The sequence below is a fragment of the Bidens hawaiensis genome, unplaced genomic scaffold (genome assembly GCF_021521415.1).
Source record: "Bidens hawaiensis isolate Kalapana, Puna unplaced genomic scaffold, B.hawaiensis_p1.1 tig00002553_1, whole genome shotgun sequence".
In the NCBI taxonomy this organism is placed as follows: Eukaryota; Viridiplantae; Streptophyta; class Magnoliopsida; order Asterales; family Asteraceae; genus Bidens; species Bidens hawaiensis.
The window spans coordinates 1128579-1145999 of record NW_027491139.1 but is presented as its reverse complement, the minus strand read 5'-3'; the positions used below and the strand labels follow the sequence as shown (position 1 = coordinate 1145999).

Genomic DNA, 17421 nt, shown 5'->3' with positions numbered 1-17421 from the left:
CTGCTCGCCATACTGTTGTCAATAAGCTGTCGTATCTTTAGTCAGATCTTTTTCCCATACCTCGTCAGGTACAGTACAGAAGATCTTCCCGTATCGTACGGACTGGCTTATTTGGGCGGGAGTATTCCCCCTCCCGCCCTTGTGCGGGATTGTTCCCGGCTTCGCTCATTCCTTCAGGTGACACTGAGTGATTGAGAGCTAAGTGCCTTGTGCGTGTAGTCTTGCTGCGCGGGTGGCCTTCCCTGATGGCTTGTATCCGAGGCTGCGGGGACAGGCGGAGTCCTTCACCATTGGGAGGCATTTCCTGCGGGGACAGCTTGCGTACTGCGCGTAAGGACGTCACGTCTCCGAGCATGGTTGGTCCTGCGGATCCAGTTGGTTTCTGCGCAGACGTCCCTGTTCAAGGTGAGTCTTGCGGGTCCAACTGGGCTCTGCTGGGACCTACCTCTTCATAATTGTAGTAATGTGCATGTTTTAAATTATAAAGTTGTTTTCAATACTGCCATGAAATAATTGATGAGATGATTAGAATTTAAAAGTACGTTCGTTTGATACTAATATGAATTATGGTGTTAAGAAACCTCTAAGGTCATTATGGGTCTCTGGATAAGATTTTAATGAGGTAAAGTGTTGAGGTTCATCTTCTCCGGCTCTCTCATCGTTGGCACTCTTTTTCTCATCAGCGTTATATGAGGTTTTTTCACTACATTCATAAACCATGGAAATGACGTTCTTCCACATCCTTAGCCATCCCCTCAACTTTTTGAATTGTACATTGAGTCGGTTTTGTTGTGCATGCTTATGTCTTCAAACAACATCATCCATACGCTAATATTGGGATTTAATTGGGAAGCACTGTAAGGGGATGGAGCGATGTTCTTGCGTAATATCACAAGACCACATAGGCCATGTTGTCTTGCCCCTCATCCAATTTTCTCATCTAGGTAGAGATTAAGTTGCACACTTAACACGAGAACATTTTTTTTTCTTTTTTATACGACAGAAGTTGCTTTAAGTTTACACAATTGATGAAAAGTTACATGGATAGCGACAAAAGTTAGAACAAGTTAAACATAATCGATATGCATACGTGTACAATGTGTCATCAGGACACGAGGAGAATGAGAGAAAACAAAAGAAAATCGCCACATAAGGGGATAAGGGTTTATGGCAACATTTATTATTTAAACTTGAAACAAAATAGTTAAAAATAAACAATAAATAAATTAAATAATAATGATTACAATATAAGCGTAACACTTAGTACACTGTTTGTTTAAATTGAAAAATAATTATTATAATTTAACATTTTAAATAATCTTTCTTAGCAAATTTTCCTTTTAGGTACAACTTCTATACCTCTAGCATTTAGTATAGGCAAGTATGAACCAAAAGTGATGACGTAGGTGGATACGGTTCCCGCTTTCTGCTTGTGTTCAAGAAACGATCACCACATGAAGCACAAGTACATCGGATCCTCACTAGAAGAAAGCCAAGTCGGCCCTAAAATATTGCAAAAATAACATAAAACATATCTTCAAAGTCAAAGACACAAGCATAAAAGTCAGATCATAAGCACACGATAGCTAAATAAAATCAAATTATCTCAGCAGGAGACGTTGCCCACTTACACCAAAAGAGTAAGGACAGAGCCTGCATGAGCTAGAAAAGGGAGCTGCAGTGATCAATGGCAAAAATTAGTGAGGGCCTGGGGTGGCCCGACCCCTATGTATTTCTTTTGCGCAGTAGTGTAGATTCACTCGTTTTAGCCCGAAAATTTGTATACGTAGTGTGAATTTACATGTTCTCTACTGAAAATTTGAGCCCCGCCCCTTTGTTTATGATTTTTGTAATACATTTTGAGTTCAGCCCCCGACAAACTTGCCCATGCTTCGCCACCGACAGATATCTCATAATGGAGATGAAGTAGGCTAATGAGGCTAGTTGCGATAAAGCATTCCCATTTCACCATAAAACCAGTCTTAAGACCTTGGGTAAATTATTATAATCCACTCAACCAATACTTCAAATTATACTCTCAGTGCTCTCAATCAATTCCATCGCTTCTCAGAACGTCTAACTTATTCTTATGTCGTACGCTGATGACAGGGGATCCCTCCTACATTGAGACTAATGGTTGTTAATTCTTAGCAACTCTTTTCAAACGACTCTTGAACGTATCTCTCGGCTACTATTTGTCGCTTCAATAAAAAGCAATATTAGAAGTCAAATGTGTAACAAATTTACAATGATAAGGATACAATTATAAATTTAAGATTTTCATATACACTTCAATTGACTATTATACTTTTAAGATTTGTTTCACAAAGTGAAAAGGTATAATCAAAAGATTATTGTGAGCTAACAACATATCACCACTCCAATCAACTAGTTATATACATCAAAATTTCAACAATTAGGAACGATTATAACATTTGTGAGTTTTCTATTGAATTAACATCAAACAACCGACAGTTTTGCACAAAAATAATTAGAAAAAAAAAAAAAAAACAAACCGACAGGACATGTCTATGTGACATGTGCAAACCCAAATCCTTCAAACTCACCGAGTTGAACCTGAGTCATAGCGAACCGGTGAGCTGTCGGTGGCGAGTCCACTTCAATGTCTAGTTGGTGAGTCGTGGCTCAATATCAATACGTTTTTACGTGATTCCAAATCCAGCCTGTCCCTTATTAAACACCAAACATCTATCAACGATGTAAACGCATCAACCGAACCCCATCTCTCAATCTCCACCGTCCATTTTCACACCTTCATTGAATTGGAGGCAAAGAAACAACAAACCCACAAGCAAGATTTTCTTATACAAAAAGCAGCACCTGCATTTTAATGATCAAATAATAATTATAATAATAATAAGATCTTTTTAAAGTCTCCACTCTCAGTAAGTGCATATTATATACTTTCTTGAAATTTGAATTGTGTGTAAAACCCTTAAAGGAAGCTAATTTCTTTGATGGGTTTATTGTTTTAGTTGTTAATTGTTGATTTTAGGATTTGGGTCTTTGTGATTTATGTGTTTCCTAGCTTATTTTATCAAATGCCCTAATTATCAAGAAATGAGCTTGAGTTATCTTAATTTTTGTGTTTTTTTTGTTAGAATTTTAATTTGAACCCTAAAAGAATTAAAATTTGTTGATGGGTTTATGGTTTTAGATGTTATTTGTTCTTTATAGTATATGGGTCTTTGTGATTTATGTGGTTTCTAGCTGATTTCACCAAATGCCCTAATTTTTAGTCAAAATTTCAGTTATAACTTTAAGAAGAATCAAAATTTGTTGATGGGTTTATTGAATTAGATGTTAATTGTTGTTTATAGAATCTGGGTCTATGTGATTTTTGTGTTTTCTAGCAGAATTTACTTAAATGCCCTAATTATTTATCAAAGGAACTTAATTTATCTAAATTTTGTGTTGTCAAAATTTCAGTTAGAACTTTAGAAAGAATCAAAATTTGTTGATGGGTTTATTGTTTTAGATGTTAATTGTTTATATAGGAGTTGGGTCTATGTGATTTAGGTGTTTTCAAGAAAAAAAAATCACCAAATGCCCAAATTATCAAGAAAAGGAACCTGATTCATCTTAAAGCTTGTGTTTTTCGCTCAAAAGTTCCATAAGAACCCTAAAAAGAATCAAATTTCGTCAACGGGTGTATTGTTTTTGTTAATTTGAGCTTCTAGGTCTTGTTTTCTTTCAAAAAATTGTCACCAAATGGCCAAATATTCAAGAAATGGAGCTTGATTATTGGTCATTTTGTATTGTTCTGCTAATTTCCGACCGTGATTAATCTTAAATTGTGTGTTTTCTTCTCAAAACTTACATTAAAACTCTAAAAGTAAACTTATTTTTACTCAATAATCAGTTGTTTTAAGCATCCGGGTCTCTCTAATTCATGTTTCACCAAGTGCACAAATAATCAGGAAAAGGAACTTGATTTCTTTTTAATTGGTTCGGTTTATATATCTTCTGATAATTTCCAATTGCGATTCATATTAAACCCTGTTTTTTCCCTCTCAAAATCTCCATTATACCTTTTTCCAAGAAATTTTTGTCAAATGGGCAGATAAAATGAGGATCTTTATTTTACTGGGTGTATTCTTTTATTTATCTTTTGACCAAAACCCCAATAAAGAAACAACTTAATTCATCACTGTGTGTTAAGTTTTCGGTCGTATTCACTAGTCAACTCTATAATATACAAAGAAAAGATTGTTAATTCATCACTGGGAATTTGATTTATTTTGCCTGTATTTATTCAAAGCATCTAGGTATCTCTTAATTTTATATTCTATTTGCAGATTCGTTTCTGTTAAAAACAAATATAAAGGAAACAAAAACTTAACTTCTTACCTGGAATTTCAACTTTCATGTATCATCTTCTCACTTTAAGATCTTAAAGTATCACTGAGTAATAATAATTTAATATATGTTTTTCTGTTTACTCAAAAGCATCTAGGGGATCTCTTAATTTTTGTTTTTTTCTTTAATGTCTTTTACATGAAACGAGCTTAATTTATCATCTGGTGTTCTGTTTTTGTTCCTTCGTTTGCAGCCGAGAAGAATGGAGGCAAAGCACGTGTGTCTTTTGGTGATAACTCTAATGTTTATGATCATTTCAATCGCGAATGCTGACACATCACCCGTAGTGGTTAAAAAAATCAAGGGGAAAAAAGTTTGTGATCAGGGTTGGGAATGTAAAGGATGGTCACAATATTGCTGCAACCTCACAATATCTCAGTATTTTGATTATTATCAGTTTGAGAATCTTTTCTCAAAAAGAAACGCTCCAGTCGCGCATGCAGTTGGTTTTTGGGATTTCAAATCGTTTATCACCGCTTCAGCCATTTATCAGCCTCTAGGGTTTGGTACTACTGGCAACAAGACTACACAGATGTTGGAGGTTGCTGCTTTTCTTGCTCATGTTGGAAGTCAAACTTCTTGTAAGTTCATGCTTTTAACGGTTTGACTTTCGTTTTTATGCATAGAGGTGGTGGTTTTGAGTTTTAACCCATTCACTTAAATATAATGCTTTTCAAAAAGCTCGCTTCTCGCTCGAGAAAAGCTTGCTCGAAATCGGCTTGTTTTTAAATGAGCCCAGCCTGAGCCGAGGTAAGCTTGCCTTGTTGGCTTGCTTGTTAGGCTTGTTTAGCTGGCTCTTTAAAATAAACAACCGGCCTTGACGAGCCACAAGCTGACTCCAGCTCAGCATTTCGGCTCATTAAGATAAACAATCCGAGCCCAAGCCAAGGTTCGCTCGGCTCTTCAGTTCGCTCGATAGGCTTGTTTAGCTGCCTTGTTGGCTCACTCGTTAAATTAAACGATCGGCTCGACGAGCTACGAGATGGCTGAAGCTCAATATTTCATCTTGTTTAGATAAACGATCCGAGCCCGAACCAAGGTAAACTTGGCTCTACAGCTCTCTCATCAGAGCTGGCTCGTTAAAATAAAGGAGGTGGCTCTGGCTCAACATTCAGCTCGTTAAGAGTATTAAGCCGCGAGGTTTGGCTTGTAAACAAGCTGAGCCCGAGCCCAATCTGGCTTGGCTCGGCTCGTTTGCACCCCTACCTAAGAATAGGTCAATTTGAGTTTGTGTTATCTTAATTGGTATTGTAAATGGTTTAGGTGGATATGGAGTGGCAACCGGAGGGCCCTCTGCTTGGGGATTATGCTACAACAAAGAAATGAGTCCTATGCAAGATTATTGCGACGACAACTACAAATACACTTACCCGTGTGCTCCTGGAGCTTTATATTTTGGTCGTGGTGCTCTACCTGTTTACTGGTATGAGTCGTTTTTTTTCTTATGTTAATTTAATTATATGTCACTTATTCTAAAACCTAGTAACTAAATAGATCCAACTTTTTTATTTGTCACTTTTTTTAGTTTCGTTTTAACCCTAACCGTCATGCTGTTTTTCAGGAACTACAACTATGGATACCTTGGCGACAACTTAAAAGTTGACCTTTTACACCACCCCGAATACCTTGAACAAAACGCCACTTTAGCCTTCCAAGCTGCAATCTTTCAATGGATCACTCCATTGAAAAAGGGCCAGCCTTCGGCCCATGACGTCATGGTGGGCAACTGGAAGCCCACCAAAAACGACACGCTGTCCAACCGGGTCCCTGGGTTTGGGACCACCATGAACATCCTATATGGTGAACGCACATGTGGCAAAGGTGATATTGATGACATGGAAACCATCATGACACATTACTTGTATTATCTTGACTTGATGGGTGTGGGCCGAGAGCAAGCCGGGCCCCATGAAGTGCTTACGTGTGCTGAACAGAAACCGTTTAACCCGTCAACTACTAAAGACTCGGCTTCGAGTTGAGTTGACCTTGGAGTTGAAGTCAAAAGACCTTGTCAATCCGTTGGATCTTGAATGAAATAATAGGTGCATGCTTTGGAATCTAGGTTCATAGTTCTTTGTTTCTAAAGGTTTGTTATTTATTATGTGAGATATGTTTTTGGTTTTTAAGTTGGAATTATAAAGACTGAATCTTATATATAAGTTTGTTCAGATTATCTGTCTTGTGTTTGCTTTTGTATTATATAACTTATAATAAATTTGTATCAAGACATGTTAGTATGTTACATGAGAAATTTTAAAACTACCAATTTGTGCAATGCTTTTGGTAACATACTATGATATCATATATGCTCATTTTGATGTCATGTTGATTTATAAACAAAACAAGTAACGATTAGTGTTATCAAAATCCATGTTAGTCCTGTCCAAAACGAACGCGCACAAACCGGAAAAAAAAACAATTTTATATATGTGCAATGCAACATCTCGTCCCTCTTACCTACCAATATTGTCCGCTAGGAGCTCACGACATTTTTGGTTGCTTGATTGGAGAGTGGAAACTTGTCATGAGGTCGATCATATGGAGCCATTGATGATAATGAGGCAGAAAATCCGACTCTTTAAGTTGACCAATATTGTCAACTTTACCCATAAATTTGTTTTGAATTGCCAATGACCAAAGGTTCCATTAGTTGAGTATCAAGAATACCTCGTGAGAAAAAGTAAATAATAAATATTATTGTTATAGAGTTGTAAATAATATAAAAGTAATTTTATTTGTATATAAGTAAAATAACTGAATATTCAATGAATAAAAGAAGGTTCGAGCCCAAGCGGAGGCAGTTTGAAAAATTAATAATAGGCCGAGTTTGAGCTTTAGACATTAACCTCTAAATAAACCAAGTTCGTGCTCGAGCTCGAGCTCTTTTAAATTATACTGAGTTTTCATGTATAAGTACTTCAAAAAATATTAGACACCAACTGATCAACAAAAGTTAACCTATCAGCTTTGTGCTTAAAGCCTTAAATGATAATTTTTGTAAAGTCAATGACTTGAATAGTCGACCACATAGTTTATTACTTGATCAATGATCGTATAACAATCATTGTGTATCATAAGTTAATCCCATAAATGATTATACAAAACATCCACGATCTTCCAACTCCAACTATCATATCATTTTGTTCATTTCTATAATGCATGAACTAAGCATAATCAGGAATCATATCAGGTGTGTCTACATACATTAATGCATACACACCTATATGTATATATATACACATCATGTTTGGTCTTTATCCAAATATCCTTAAAAAACATAGGTAACATGAAGACTGTTTTCCTTGTGATCATTGCACTTGTCTCATTATCAGCATCAGCAAAGGTTACATACAATGTGACAAGTTTCGGTGCCAAAGGCGATGGCAACACAGACTCGACTAAGGCGTTTCTCAGTGCATGGTCTTCTGCGTGTAATTCTACAAAGTCGGCGGTTATATATGTTCCTACTGGGACCTACCTGCTTGCAACTGCCATCACTTTTGCTGGTGAAAGATGTCAAAGTAGTTCCATCACGATAAAGATCTATGGTACACTTGTTGCGCCTTTTGATTATGGCGCGATTGCTAGCTCGGGTGACTGGATCAGGTTTCATAGAGTCAACCATGTTACCATCTCGGGTGGGACCCCCGATGCCCGAGGTGGTTCTCTATGGTCCTGTAAAACCTCGGGCAAAAGCTGTCCGTCCGGAGCTACGGTAATATTATTATTTATGGATAATTTGACAAACTATGTGGCATTATGGGCAGTTGGAGCTTGATTGGGTCGGTTTTGGGCTCAAACCGAACCAAAAACTGAAAATTCAGTTTCTGAGTTTTTGGTTAAAAAATAATTTAACTCAAATATTTTTAGCCTAAATATATAATAATTAATTAATTATTAATTAAGAAAAAAAATATAGCCCAAAAGTTTTGGGCCCAAATTTATTATTTTGATCCAGTATTGTTTCGGCCCACAACTTTCAAGCCAAATGGTAAAACCGAAATATCTAAAAAGAATGGTTTTCAAAAACTCAGAAACTGAATTTTCAGTTTTTGGTTCCGTTTGAACTTTGAACTCTAAACCGACCCCTCGAACCAAAAACCGAAAATTCAGTTTTTGAGATTTTAAAATCCGTTCGAATTTGTTTTGACCATTTGGGGTTGAAAACTTTGGACATGAAACTTTGAGCCCAAGCTTTTGTTAATTCATCGTTAGTTGATTATTACACATTTGAACCTAAATCTTTTAGATTAGACCATTTACTAATGTCTAATAAGTCATCTAAATTCGGTTGTTCGGTTTTGTCTGTGTACTTCCTTGAATCTTTATTAAGGTTATATAACCGCATGATATATGTACATAGAAATGAATATTAGTTTGGTGTTATGCAGACACTGGGAATATACAACTCAAAGAACATTGTTATAAGCGGGTTGAAGTCAGTTAACAGCCAAAATGTTCCACATTCTGTTAGATGCATGCATCACTGCCACGCTGAAAGGAGTGAGCATATCAGCATCCGGTGCCAGCCCGAACACGGATGGCATCCATTTGATATCATCGACCGGTGTCAACATCTTGAATTCTAAAATCGCCACAGGAGATGATTGTATATCTATAGGCCCTGGCAATAGTAACCTCTGGATCCAGGGCGTGGCGTGTGGCCCTGGTCATGGCATCAGGTAATCCCAGTCCCATACCTGGCCCAATTCGTTGGGTATCAGTTATACCCGTTAGTTTGTTAAAAAATATTCTTGTGATTTCCAAGTACATACTATTTTAGTTTTTATATAACTTTATTAACAACAAATAACATATCCTGATATATATTTGGTTGCAGCATTGGAAGTCTAGGGTGGGATTTGGATGAACCCGGGGTACAGAACATAACTGTATCAACCGCAACGTTTAGAGGAACTCAAAACGGTGTAAGAATAAAAACATGGGCAAGGGCTAGTCATGGGTTCGTAACAGGTGCCACTTTCCAGCATGTCACTATGGTCAATGTTAGTAACCCGATTATCATCGAGCAAAGGTACTGCCCGGATAAAAACAACTGTCCGGATCAGGTGTCGGGCATTAAGATCAAGGACGTGGTGTACGAGGATATCCATGGAACATCAGCCACTCAAGTGGCAGTTAAACTGGATTGTAGTCCGGGAAACCCATGCAGTGGAATAAGGTTACAAGATGTGAACCTTAACTATGTTCGTGGGAATAAACCTGCAGTGTCATCTTGCGCGTATGCTGCTGGGACCGCATCTGGCATACTTAACCCGACAAGTTGTCTTTAACTAGTTAGGTAGATCGTTGATCAGTTTAAAGCTTCGAGTGATTGGAACTTGTAAGCAAGAAAAAGTTGTCAACGTGTTGTAAAGTGTATTTGTATTTGTATGTAACCTCAGGTGTATTTTAATGAAGATAGCCATCATATAACATATCCTGTAGGCTGCATAAACCCGAACCCGCTTTATCCCATTATATGACCTGTCTGCCAGAGTTGACCTGTCATTGAGCCAATAAGATCTTGATCATGGTCGCGACTCTTATTGGTGTGTATAATGTCATTAAGCTATTTAAATAATCGAGATTTACTTGTAGACCAAGTAAAACTAATAACATATTTATGTGCTGACAATAAGCAGAAAGTCACTTAAAACTAATAACATGTCACCATAAAACCAGGTTTAAATTATCTCACAAATCTTGACAAACAAAAGATGTATAATATATCAAACAGACCAATCTGAACACAAGCACACATCCATATCCTCAAATCAAAATATATATGCCTCAATCAAACTAAAATCTACGGCCACCATCATAAATTACCATAAACCTGTTGAGGAAATCAACGGTCACAAATTCGTTTATTAACCTTCTTAGCTTTTTTACATTATACTTCTGGAGCTGCTGGTGCAGGAGCCTTCAACAGTGGTTGAAGAGCCTTCACAACAATGCTCATATTAGGCCTAAACTCAGACTCATATTGCACGCATAAAGCCGCCACAGCCGCCAACTACATCAACAAAACAAATGTCAGTTAGTTTATTTATTTATTTATTTAGTTAGTCAGTCATTATTAACAAGCAATAATAATATTCCAAAAGAGACCTTTGCAACTGCTTTTGGAGGATACTCTCCCTTAAGCCTCGGATCAACACATTGTTTAACCTTGTCTTCGCTTAACCTAGGTGTGGCCTATATGTACAAGAAACAAAAATATATAAATAAATTCAACTTGTTTATATTATATAAAAAAACATGTGTTAATAAAAAAGAGACTCACCCAAGTCACAAGGCTTTGTTGTCCACGCGGCATAGTGTGATCCACAGGTTTCCGACCAGTTAAAAGCTCAAGCAAAACAACACCAAAGCTATAAACATCACTTTTTTGTGTCAACTGTCCAGTCATTGCGTACCTACATAAAAATATAATAAATACATTTACCTAAATAATAATATAACTATTATAACAAATTAACTAAGGGTTTAGAATGATTACTCTGGTGCATGGTATCCAAAAGTACCCAAAACACGAGTAGAATGCAAACGAGCCGCCATATCGGGAGCTTGATTTGAGAGATTAAAATCCGCAATCTTGGCTCTTAAATCCTCAAATAATAAGACGTTACTAGACCTAATATCTCTATGAATTATTGAAGGTTGAACCTTTTCATGCAAGTACTCAAGCCCTTTCGCAGCATCAACAGCAATTCTTACTCTTTGCATCCAATCAAGCACGGGCCCCGGTTGTGCACCTTGCACACCCTTCCTGCCTGTTTATTAGGTACAGATACACACACATTAAAAACTTTAACCCCATGAAACAACATTATAAAATGGAAAAAAAACGTGTTCATACCGTGTAATATGTCATGTAAAGATCCCATGGTTGCAAATTCATAAGCTAAAACGCGTGTGTTTCCTTCGACACAATAACCGCACAGCTCAACAAAGTTTTCGTGTTTCAGCGTAGACACCATTGCAACCTTCAATAGAAAAGACTTTTATTAAAAAATGGAAAACGAAAAAAATGTGATGTTGAAAATATTTTGCTTTAGGTTCAAAATACCCAAATTAAAACAACCTGATTACAGGTGGCAATCTTGACCGGTTACTAACATCTTTAGTATTTTGGTTTGTGTTTCATTTAAAAAAAGGTCAAATTTAAAATTAAGATAAGGGCAAACACAAGAAATGGGTCAACGAGTTAAAAGTCAACCAAAATCTATCGAAAGTGCATACAACCTACAATAAGATTTATACTATTATTGTGATGTAATAAAATTGTTTTTGTAGTAAAACTGTTCAAGTAGCATTTTACTTAATGCATTAATAATTTAGAAAAAAATATATATATAATAATATAATAGACAAAAGGTGTTTACAGATAAACCCAACTCGGCATGGGCCATTTTGATCCGTTACCAAACCCGTTTGACCATCTTGCCACCTCTAAAACCTCATAGTATCCGGTTTGTAGTCCAGTTTGGAACCAAACCCATTAGATCAATTTCCATAGGTGATGATACAAGGATATTTTGGTCGTTTCATATTTAATACATTACCTGAGTCAAAAACTCGTTATTGGATTCAGCTTCAGTAGAAACATCAAGCTTTTTAACAGCCACACTTTTATCATTATTTAAATTTGCAAAATAAACACGTCCGTATGAACCTTCACCGATCAACGCCTTTGATCCAAAATTCTCGGTTTTTTCTTTCAGTTCATCAAGTGAAAGTGCAGGCACTTCGATTACCGGGACTGCTTTTTGTGCATCAGGTTTGACAGGAGGTTGAACTTTGTGCTGTCCTGCATTACATGTAGATAAAAACATTAAAACCATATCAAGATGGGCACTTTAATCTTTTCAGCATTTAAAAAGGCAGTTTAGTCATTAGGCATTTGTTTCTCTAAAATTGGTATAATAGACAATATCAGACACATACTTGGGTGGCCTGTTAAGTAGTTGCAAGTTTCAGGATCAAATACATATACTTTTTAACATAAAACCAGTGAGAACCAATTTGCTGTTATTATTAGGCTTGTTTTTTTAAGTGTTTGCTGTTATTTTTTGTTCGTATTTGCTGATTTTCGATTATGAGAATGAGACGCTATAAGTATTGTTGATTTACATTTTGTGGTTATTATTAGGTTTTTTTCTTTTGCTGTTATTATTTTGTTTCTAATTCTGATTCTGTTGTTATTATTAGATTTTTTTCTTAGTTATTATACAGCATTGCTTATGTGGATTGGTACTGTAGTTGGTATTGTTTCCTACGTTCTCACTTTTGGTAGATTGGTATCGTTTCCTACGTTCTCACGTTAAGATTATTTTGTACATAAACCCTCCCCGTAGTTTCAATATATGGTTTAAGTCAAATCTAGAAGGGTACTTAGGTCATTCAAAAAATTAAAAAGGCATTCTCGTCATTGGCCATTTGTTTATCTGAATCTGGTATTAACAACATCAAACACGTACTTGGGTGGCCTTAAAGTATTTACAGTATACGGCTAAAACCATATCTAGAAGGGTACTTTAGATTTTTAATCATGAGGCAATTTATCCTCTAAATCTTGGTATAAACAAAATCAGACACTTACTTGGGTGGCCTCTAAAGTACTTTCAATATACGATTAAAACCATATCTATAAGGATATTTTCGTCTATTCAAATTCTAAAAAGAGCAATTCCGTCATTAGGCATTCTTTAAACTAGTAACATTAAACATACCATCAACATGATCATTGTGGCTTTTTGCAAATCCATTGTCATTTGACGGGTAAGACTCTTCGACTTGACAAGTACAACAAAACCACCTCCGCATCCTATCTCTTTTCCTCAAAGTTAAACCTTTTCGAGTCCTTGTTTTCACCAAACGTATAAAGTATCCAGGTGGCGGCACATAACCCTACATAACCATCAAACATGTTAATACGATCATACTAATCAATACACAACTTTAAAATAATAAGTTAAAATTCCCGAAGTCGTGATAATCACTTTCGACGGCATATACGTTGAAAAAATTCAGATTATTCAGAATATAATAGTTTTTTTCACTCTTAACTATAGTTAATTAGTTAAATTGGATCCTGAAGTTGCAATATAGGCAGAAATACAAAAAAGAGTTTCATAATAATATATAAATTGGATCATAAAAACAATAAAGATCATAACTTTATGTCATTTTGAACACTATACAATCAACATAATAATTGTCAATTGAAACAGATCTTATATAAGTTTTGATGATGCCTCAAATTCTTACCACTAGACCACGAAAATGACGACATGTAACCATTACAGTGTTCAAATCAGACCCAGAAAACTAAATTCTTTCCAATTGAATCAACAACTTAAATAAATAAAAAAACTGAAACCCTAATTTGGGAAATCAAAGAATTATTCAACACGGAAACTAAATTGATTTAACAATTATTAATAAGATCCGGTGTTGGAATATTACGAGGAAGAAACTGGACGGGTTGCTTTCAATCGGAATGAACGAGACAGCTTAATTACAAGAAACCCATCTTCCTCAAAATCTCCGAAAGTAACGATTTTTATTAATAATAATAATAATAATAATAATAATAAAAAGTGAGATAATGGGTTTACCTGTGATGTGGTGTGAGTTTTGGATGGTTGAATTGAATTAGGGCTTTGTTGTGTGTTTTGTGTTTCTTGAGAGAGAGAGAGAGAGATTGGTGAAAGACAGATAAGCAAAGGACAGACAGCGGACTTAAATTTATAAATTACCATTAATACAAAAACGCGGTGTTTTACAACACAACACAAACGACCCATTTCAACTATTTATTTATTTTGACAACATAATTGTGTATTGTTGACCGACATCTTAATTCCAGCACTAATGTGATAATAATGTAATTTCCTTGTATATTATGGACGTGCCGTAAATGAATCGAACGTTCAATGAATCATTCGTTAAATGTTTAGCGAAAAGTTCGTTTATGTTATTAAATGAAGGAACACGAATAAGAAATTTTATTTGTTTGAATAAATGAACGAACATGAACATATGTATATATGTTGTGTGTGTATATATGTATATGCAAAATGAATCCTAGAAACAACCTAAACCACCCATTCTCTCCTTTCAGTCAACACCATGGTTCGCAAAACCAACCGAACGTGAACTTACAATGGAACCCGATGAACCTAAACCAACCGAGCTATCTGTTAGAATTTCCCGACCCGAACCTAAACATGTACGCCAACCGAGCTATATGTTTTTTTTTATATTTTTAGTTATGTATTTTTTTGTACTTATTTTTAATTTTAATGCAGATTATTAATTATTTGAAGAAATTGGTTTTTATTTGATTAGTTTAATTATAAAAAGAAAATGATAAAAAAATATATTGTGGGCCCAATTTGTAGCCCCTACACCATTACACCCTAAAATAAATTCTCACCTCATGCTGACTGGGTGCCACGTGTCACAATTCGCCTAGTGAAGGGGCCCCATTTGTAGCCCCTCCACTAGGCGAATTGTGACACGTGGCGCCCCAGTCAGCATGGGGTGAGAATTTGTTTTTGGGGTGTAATGGTGTAGGGGCTACAAATTGGGCCCACAGTACATTTTTTTATTATTTTCTTTTTATAATTAAACTAATCGAATAAAAACCAATTTCTTCAATTAATTAAATAAATATGCATTAAAATTAAAAAGAAATACAAAAAAATACATAACTAAAAATATAAAAAAACATATAGCTCGGTTGGCGTACATGTTTAGGTTCGGGTCGGGAATTGAAACGGATAGCTCGGTTGGTTTAGGTTCATCGGGATCCATTGTAAGTTCACGTTCAGTTGGTTTTGCGAATGATGGTGTTGACCGAAAGGAGGGAATGGGTGGTTCGGGTTGTTTTTAGGATTCATTTTGCATATACATATATACACACACAACATATATACATATACATATATATATACATATATATCTATCACACACACAACATATATACATATACAAATACATATATATATACACACACACAACACATATACATATATATATATATATCACACACACAACATATATATATACATATACATATACATATACATATATATACACAATAGTAATATAATAAACATATATAATATAATAATAATAATCTTCATCTCTTCCAGGCGATAAAAGAACCCCGCCCCCGCCCCAATTCGCCCACATATCGCCTAGTGGGGGCGGTGTTCTCGCCCCTTCGCGCCCGCAATTCGTTCGAGCCCATGCCCACTACATATAGCTTTAGTAGTTTGTTTTATAAAGTTTTGCTTTAGCTAATAACAAATCTAACTAAACCGATGAGTGAGGGATTATTATTATTATTATTATTATTATTATTATAATAGTGCTTAACTTTATATTTAATTAATGTGATTATGTCTAATGTTTTTTATTAAGAAAGAAGAATGTTGTTATTCTTTATTTTTTAGATAGTACATGTTCGTTTGCGTTTGTGAACATGTTTAATTCCCTAACGAATGAAAACAAACAAGATTTTCTGTTCGGTTAGCATTCATGAACTGTTTATTAACAAGTTTAATGCTAAACAAACAAACATGAACAATGCTTTGTTCGGATCGTTTACAGCCCTAATTATGGATCAGTTAGTTGCAAGTGTAGAATACTATTCTCACATATGTATTATTATACAATATATTAAATTACAACTTCTTTGACACAAATCGTGCATCAGATGGTGTACATTTGGCCATGAACTATGTATATTGTGCATTAAAGGTTGTACAATTGGTTGTGCATTGTGTACCGTTTTGTCTAACACTCCACGTGTTACGGTATCTTACGTGTGTGCTCCACAACAAAACAGCTGTCTGATGATATTTGTTTATCTCTGGTATTTCTTTATCACACTCTCCCTTCATATTCTTCTGCAAATGAAAGGCTCTCTCGACGTTCATCTCTTCCGATGAAGGTCGTTGTCGGCTTCCATTTTTGAATCCTAGGCAGCAGAGATGACGGAGGTAAGATGGTGATGTTTCATTGGACTTCTAAATCTGCTTTCTCCATCGATGATGGCCGTTGTCGGGTTTCGTTTTGGAGCTCTAATCAACGGCAGTGGTGGTCTCGAGTAAGCAGTTAGTTCTTAGTTTTGCCTTTTTTTTTCTTTGATTTGTTTGTTGATATTTAAAAGACATTTCTAGGGTTTATGGACTCGCTGCTGATTTTGTTTGCAAGGTCGCGGACCTGGTTTCGGTGGACATTCACCTTCAAATCTGTTATTGTGGATATGGCTCACGTAATGGTAACCAACTCTGTTGAATCAAACTGATAAGATGGTTGGTGTTTGTAGTTTTATATTGGTTTTCGTTTTTTACTTTGGGATTTGATCGAACAGGTGACGGGGCAAGTTCTAATTTGGCGAATGTGTGTATTTGTTGGAGTTTCTCTTATTACGAACTGAAATGATGAGATTAATCTCATTATAGTGCTGATTTTTGGATGTTTATGGATTCAATGGTGGTCGGATCCGTTTGCTTTGGGTACTTTAAGGGGCGTTTATGTGGCTGCTTCCGCGGTATGGCTATTTTTGGCCTTTTTAAGTGTTTCTACACTTTGTTTCCACCTATGCACGCGATTACTTGATGGTCCATTTCTTGAAAACGTTTTTAGTTTGTTGTGATGATGAACCTGGCCTCATCTGAGCTTCATCATAGTGGTAGACAATGGCCTTCGAAACATAGATTTGGGTTAATTTGATTAGATAAATTGGCTTGTGGATGTGATGATGATTCAGTCTTCGGCGTGTCGACTTTTATTGTACTCATAATATGGTTCTGAGCCTTTTTTTATTACACCTTTCGACAGTAATTTTGCGACTATGATGATACTTTGTGAGCGCCTTGGCTTTGTTGTATATGGTTTATTAATTTTTGTGCAAGTTGTGTACAAACAAATGATATGTTGTTTGTTAAGTCCATTGTTTATATATTATTTTTAAGTTTGGTTGTCACTCACTCACGATTGTACCATCTCTTCACATTG

At 35.8% G+C, this 17421-nt stretch overlaps 2 protein-coding genes and 1 pseudogene across 4 annotated transcripts; 2 read left to right on the top strand and 1 right to left on the bottom strand.

The window, feature by feature from the left end:
- Positions 1 to 2752: 2752 nt before the first annotated feature.
- Positions 2753 to 6362, top strand: LOC143620342 (chitinase-like protein 1). Its single transcript, XM_077092044.1, has 4 exons — positions 2753 to 2906; positions 4574 to 4961; positions 5644 to 5803; positions 5942 to 6362. Exons 2-4 carry the CDS (start codon positions 4583 to 4585, stop codon positions 6357 to 6359), a joined length of 957 nt encoding a protein of 318 aa, XP_076948159.1. The 5' UTR covers positions 2753 to 2906; positions 4574 to 4582; the 3' UTR covers positions 6360 to 6362.
- Positions 6363 to 7229: 867 nt separating this feature from the next.
- On the top strand, positions 7230 to 9734 carry LOC143620340 (polygalacturonase-like; annotated as a pseudogene). The gene is made up of 3 exons (XR_013151323.1): positions 7230 to 8095; positions 8772 to 9062; positions 9221 to 9734. The product of XR_013151323.1 is annotated as a polygalacturonase-like (transcript).
- Positions 9735 to 10056: 322 nt separating this feature from the next.
- LOC143620341 (PTI1-like tyrosine-protein kinase 3) lies at positions 10057 to 14040 on the bottom strand. Of its 2 annotated transcripts, none has more exons than XM_077092043.1 (8): positions 14007 to 14040; positions 13119 to 13296; positions 11952 to 12196; positions 11246 to 11372; positions 10886 to 11159; positions 10670 to 10802; positions 10495 to 10581; positions 10057 to 10399 (listed from the first exon to the last, which is right to left on the bottom strand). In XM_077092043.1, exons 2-8 carry the CDS (start codon positions 13210 to 13212, stop codon positions 10277 to 10279), a joined length of 1083 nt encoding a protein of 360 aa, XP_076948158.1. In that variant the 5' UTR covers positions 13213 to 13296; positions 14007 to 14040; the 3' UTR covers positions 10057 to 10276. The 2 variants fall into 2 exon arrangements, with proteins under 2 accessions (XP_076948158.1, XP_076948156.1); XM_077092041.1 differs by lacking the exon at positions 14007 to 14040 and adding an exon at positions 13657 to 13775.
- Between the last annotated feature and the right edge of the window lie 3381 nt (positions 14041 to 17421).

What these genes read in the sequence shown, in the direction of transcription:
- LOC143620342 (XM_077092044.1), top strand. Translation starts at nt 4,583, where the DNA reads ATGGAGGCAAAGCACGTGTGTCTTTTGGTGATAACTCTAATGTTTATG. An exon ending in TGTTGGAAGTCAAACTTCTT is followed by an intron (nt 4,962 to 5,643) that starts GTAAGTTCATGC and finishes TAAATGGTTTAG; the next exon opens with GTGGATATGGAGTGGCAACC. An exon ending in GGTGCTCTACCTGTTTACTG is followed by an intron (nt 5,804 to 5,941) that starts GTATGAGTCGTT and finishes GCTGTTTTTCAG; the next exon opens with GAACTACAACTATGGATACC.
- LOC143620341 (XM_077092041.1), bottom strand. Translation starts at nt 13,689, where the DNA reads ATGGTTACATGTCGTCATTTTCGTGGTCTAGTG. An exon ending in GTCATTTTCGTGGTCTAGTG is followed by an intron (nt 13,297 to 13,656) that starts GTAAGAATTTGA and finishes ATGGTTATGTAG; the next exon opens with GGTTATGTGCCGCCACCTGG. An exon ending in CCACAATGATCATGTTGATG is followed by an intron (nt 12,197 to 13,118) that starts GTATGTTTAATG and finishes CATGTAATGCAG; the next exon opens with GACAGCACAAAGTTCAACCT.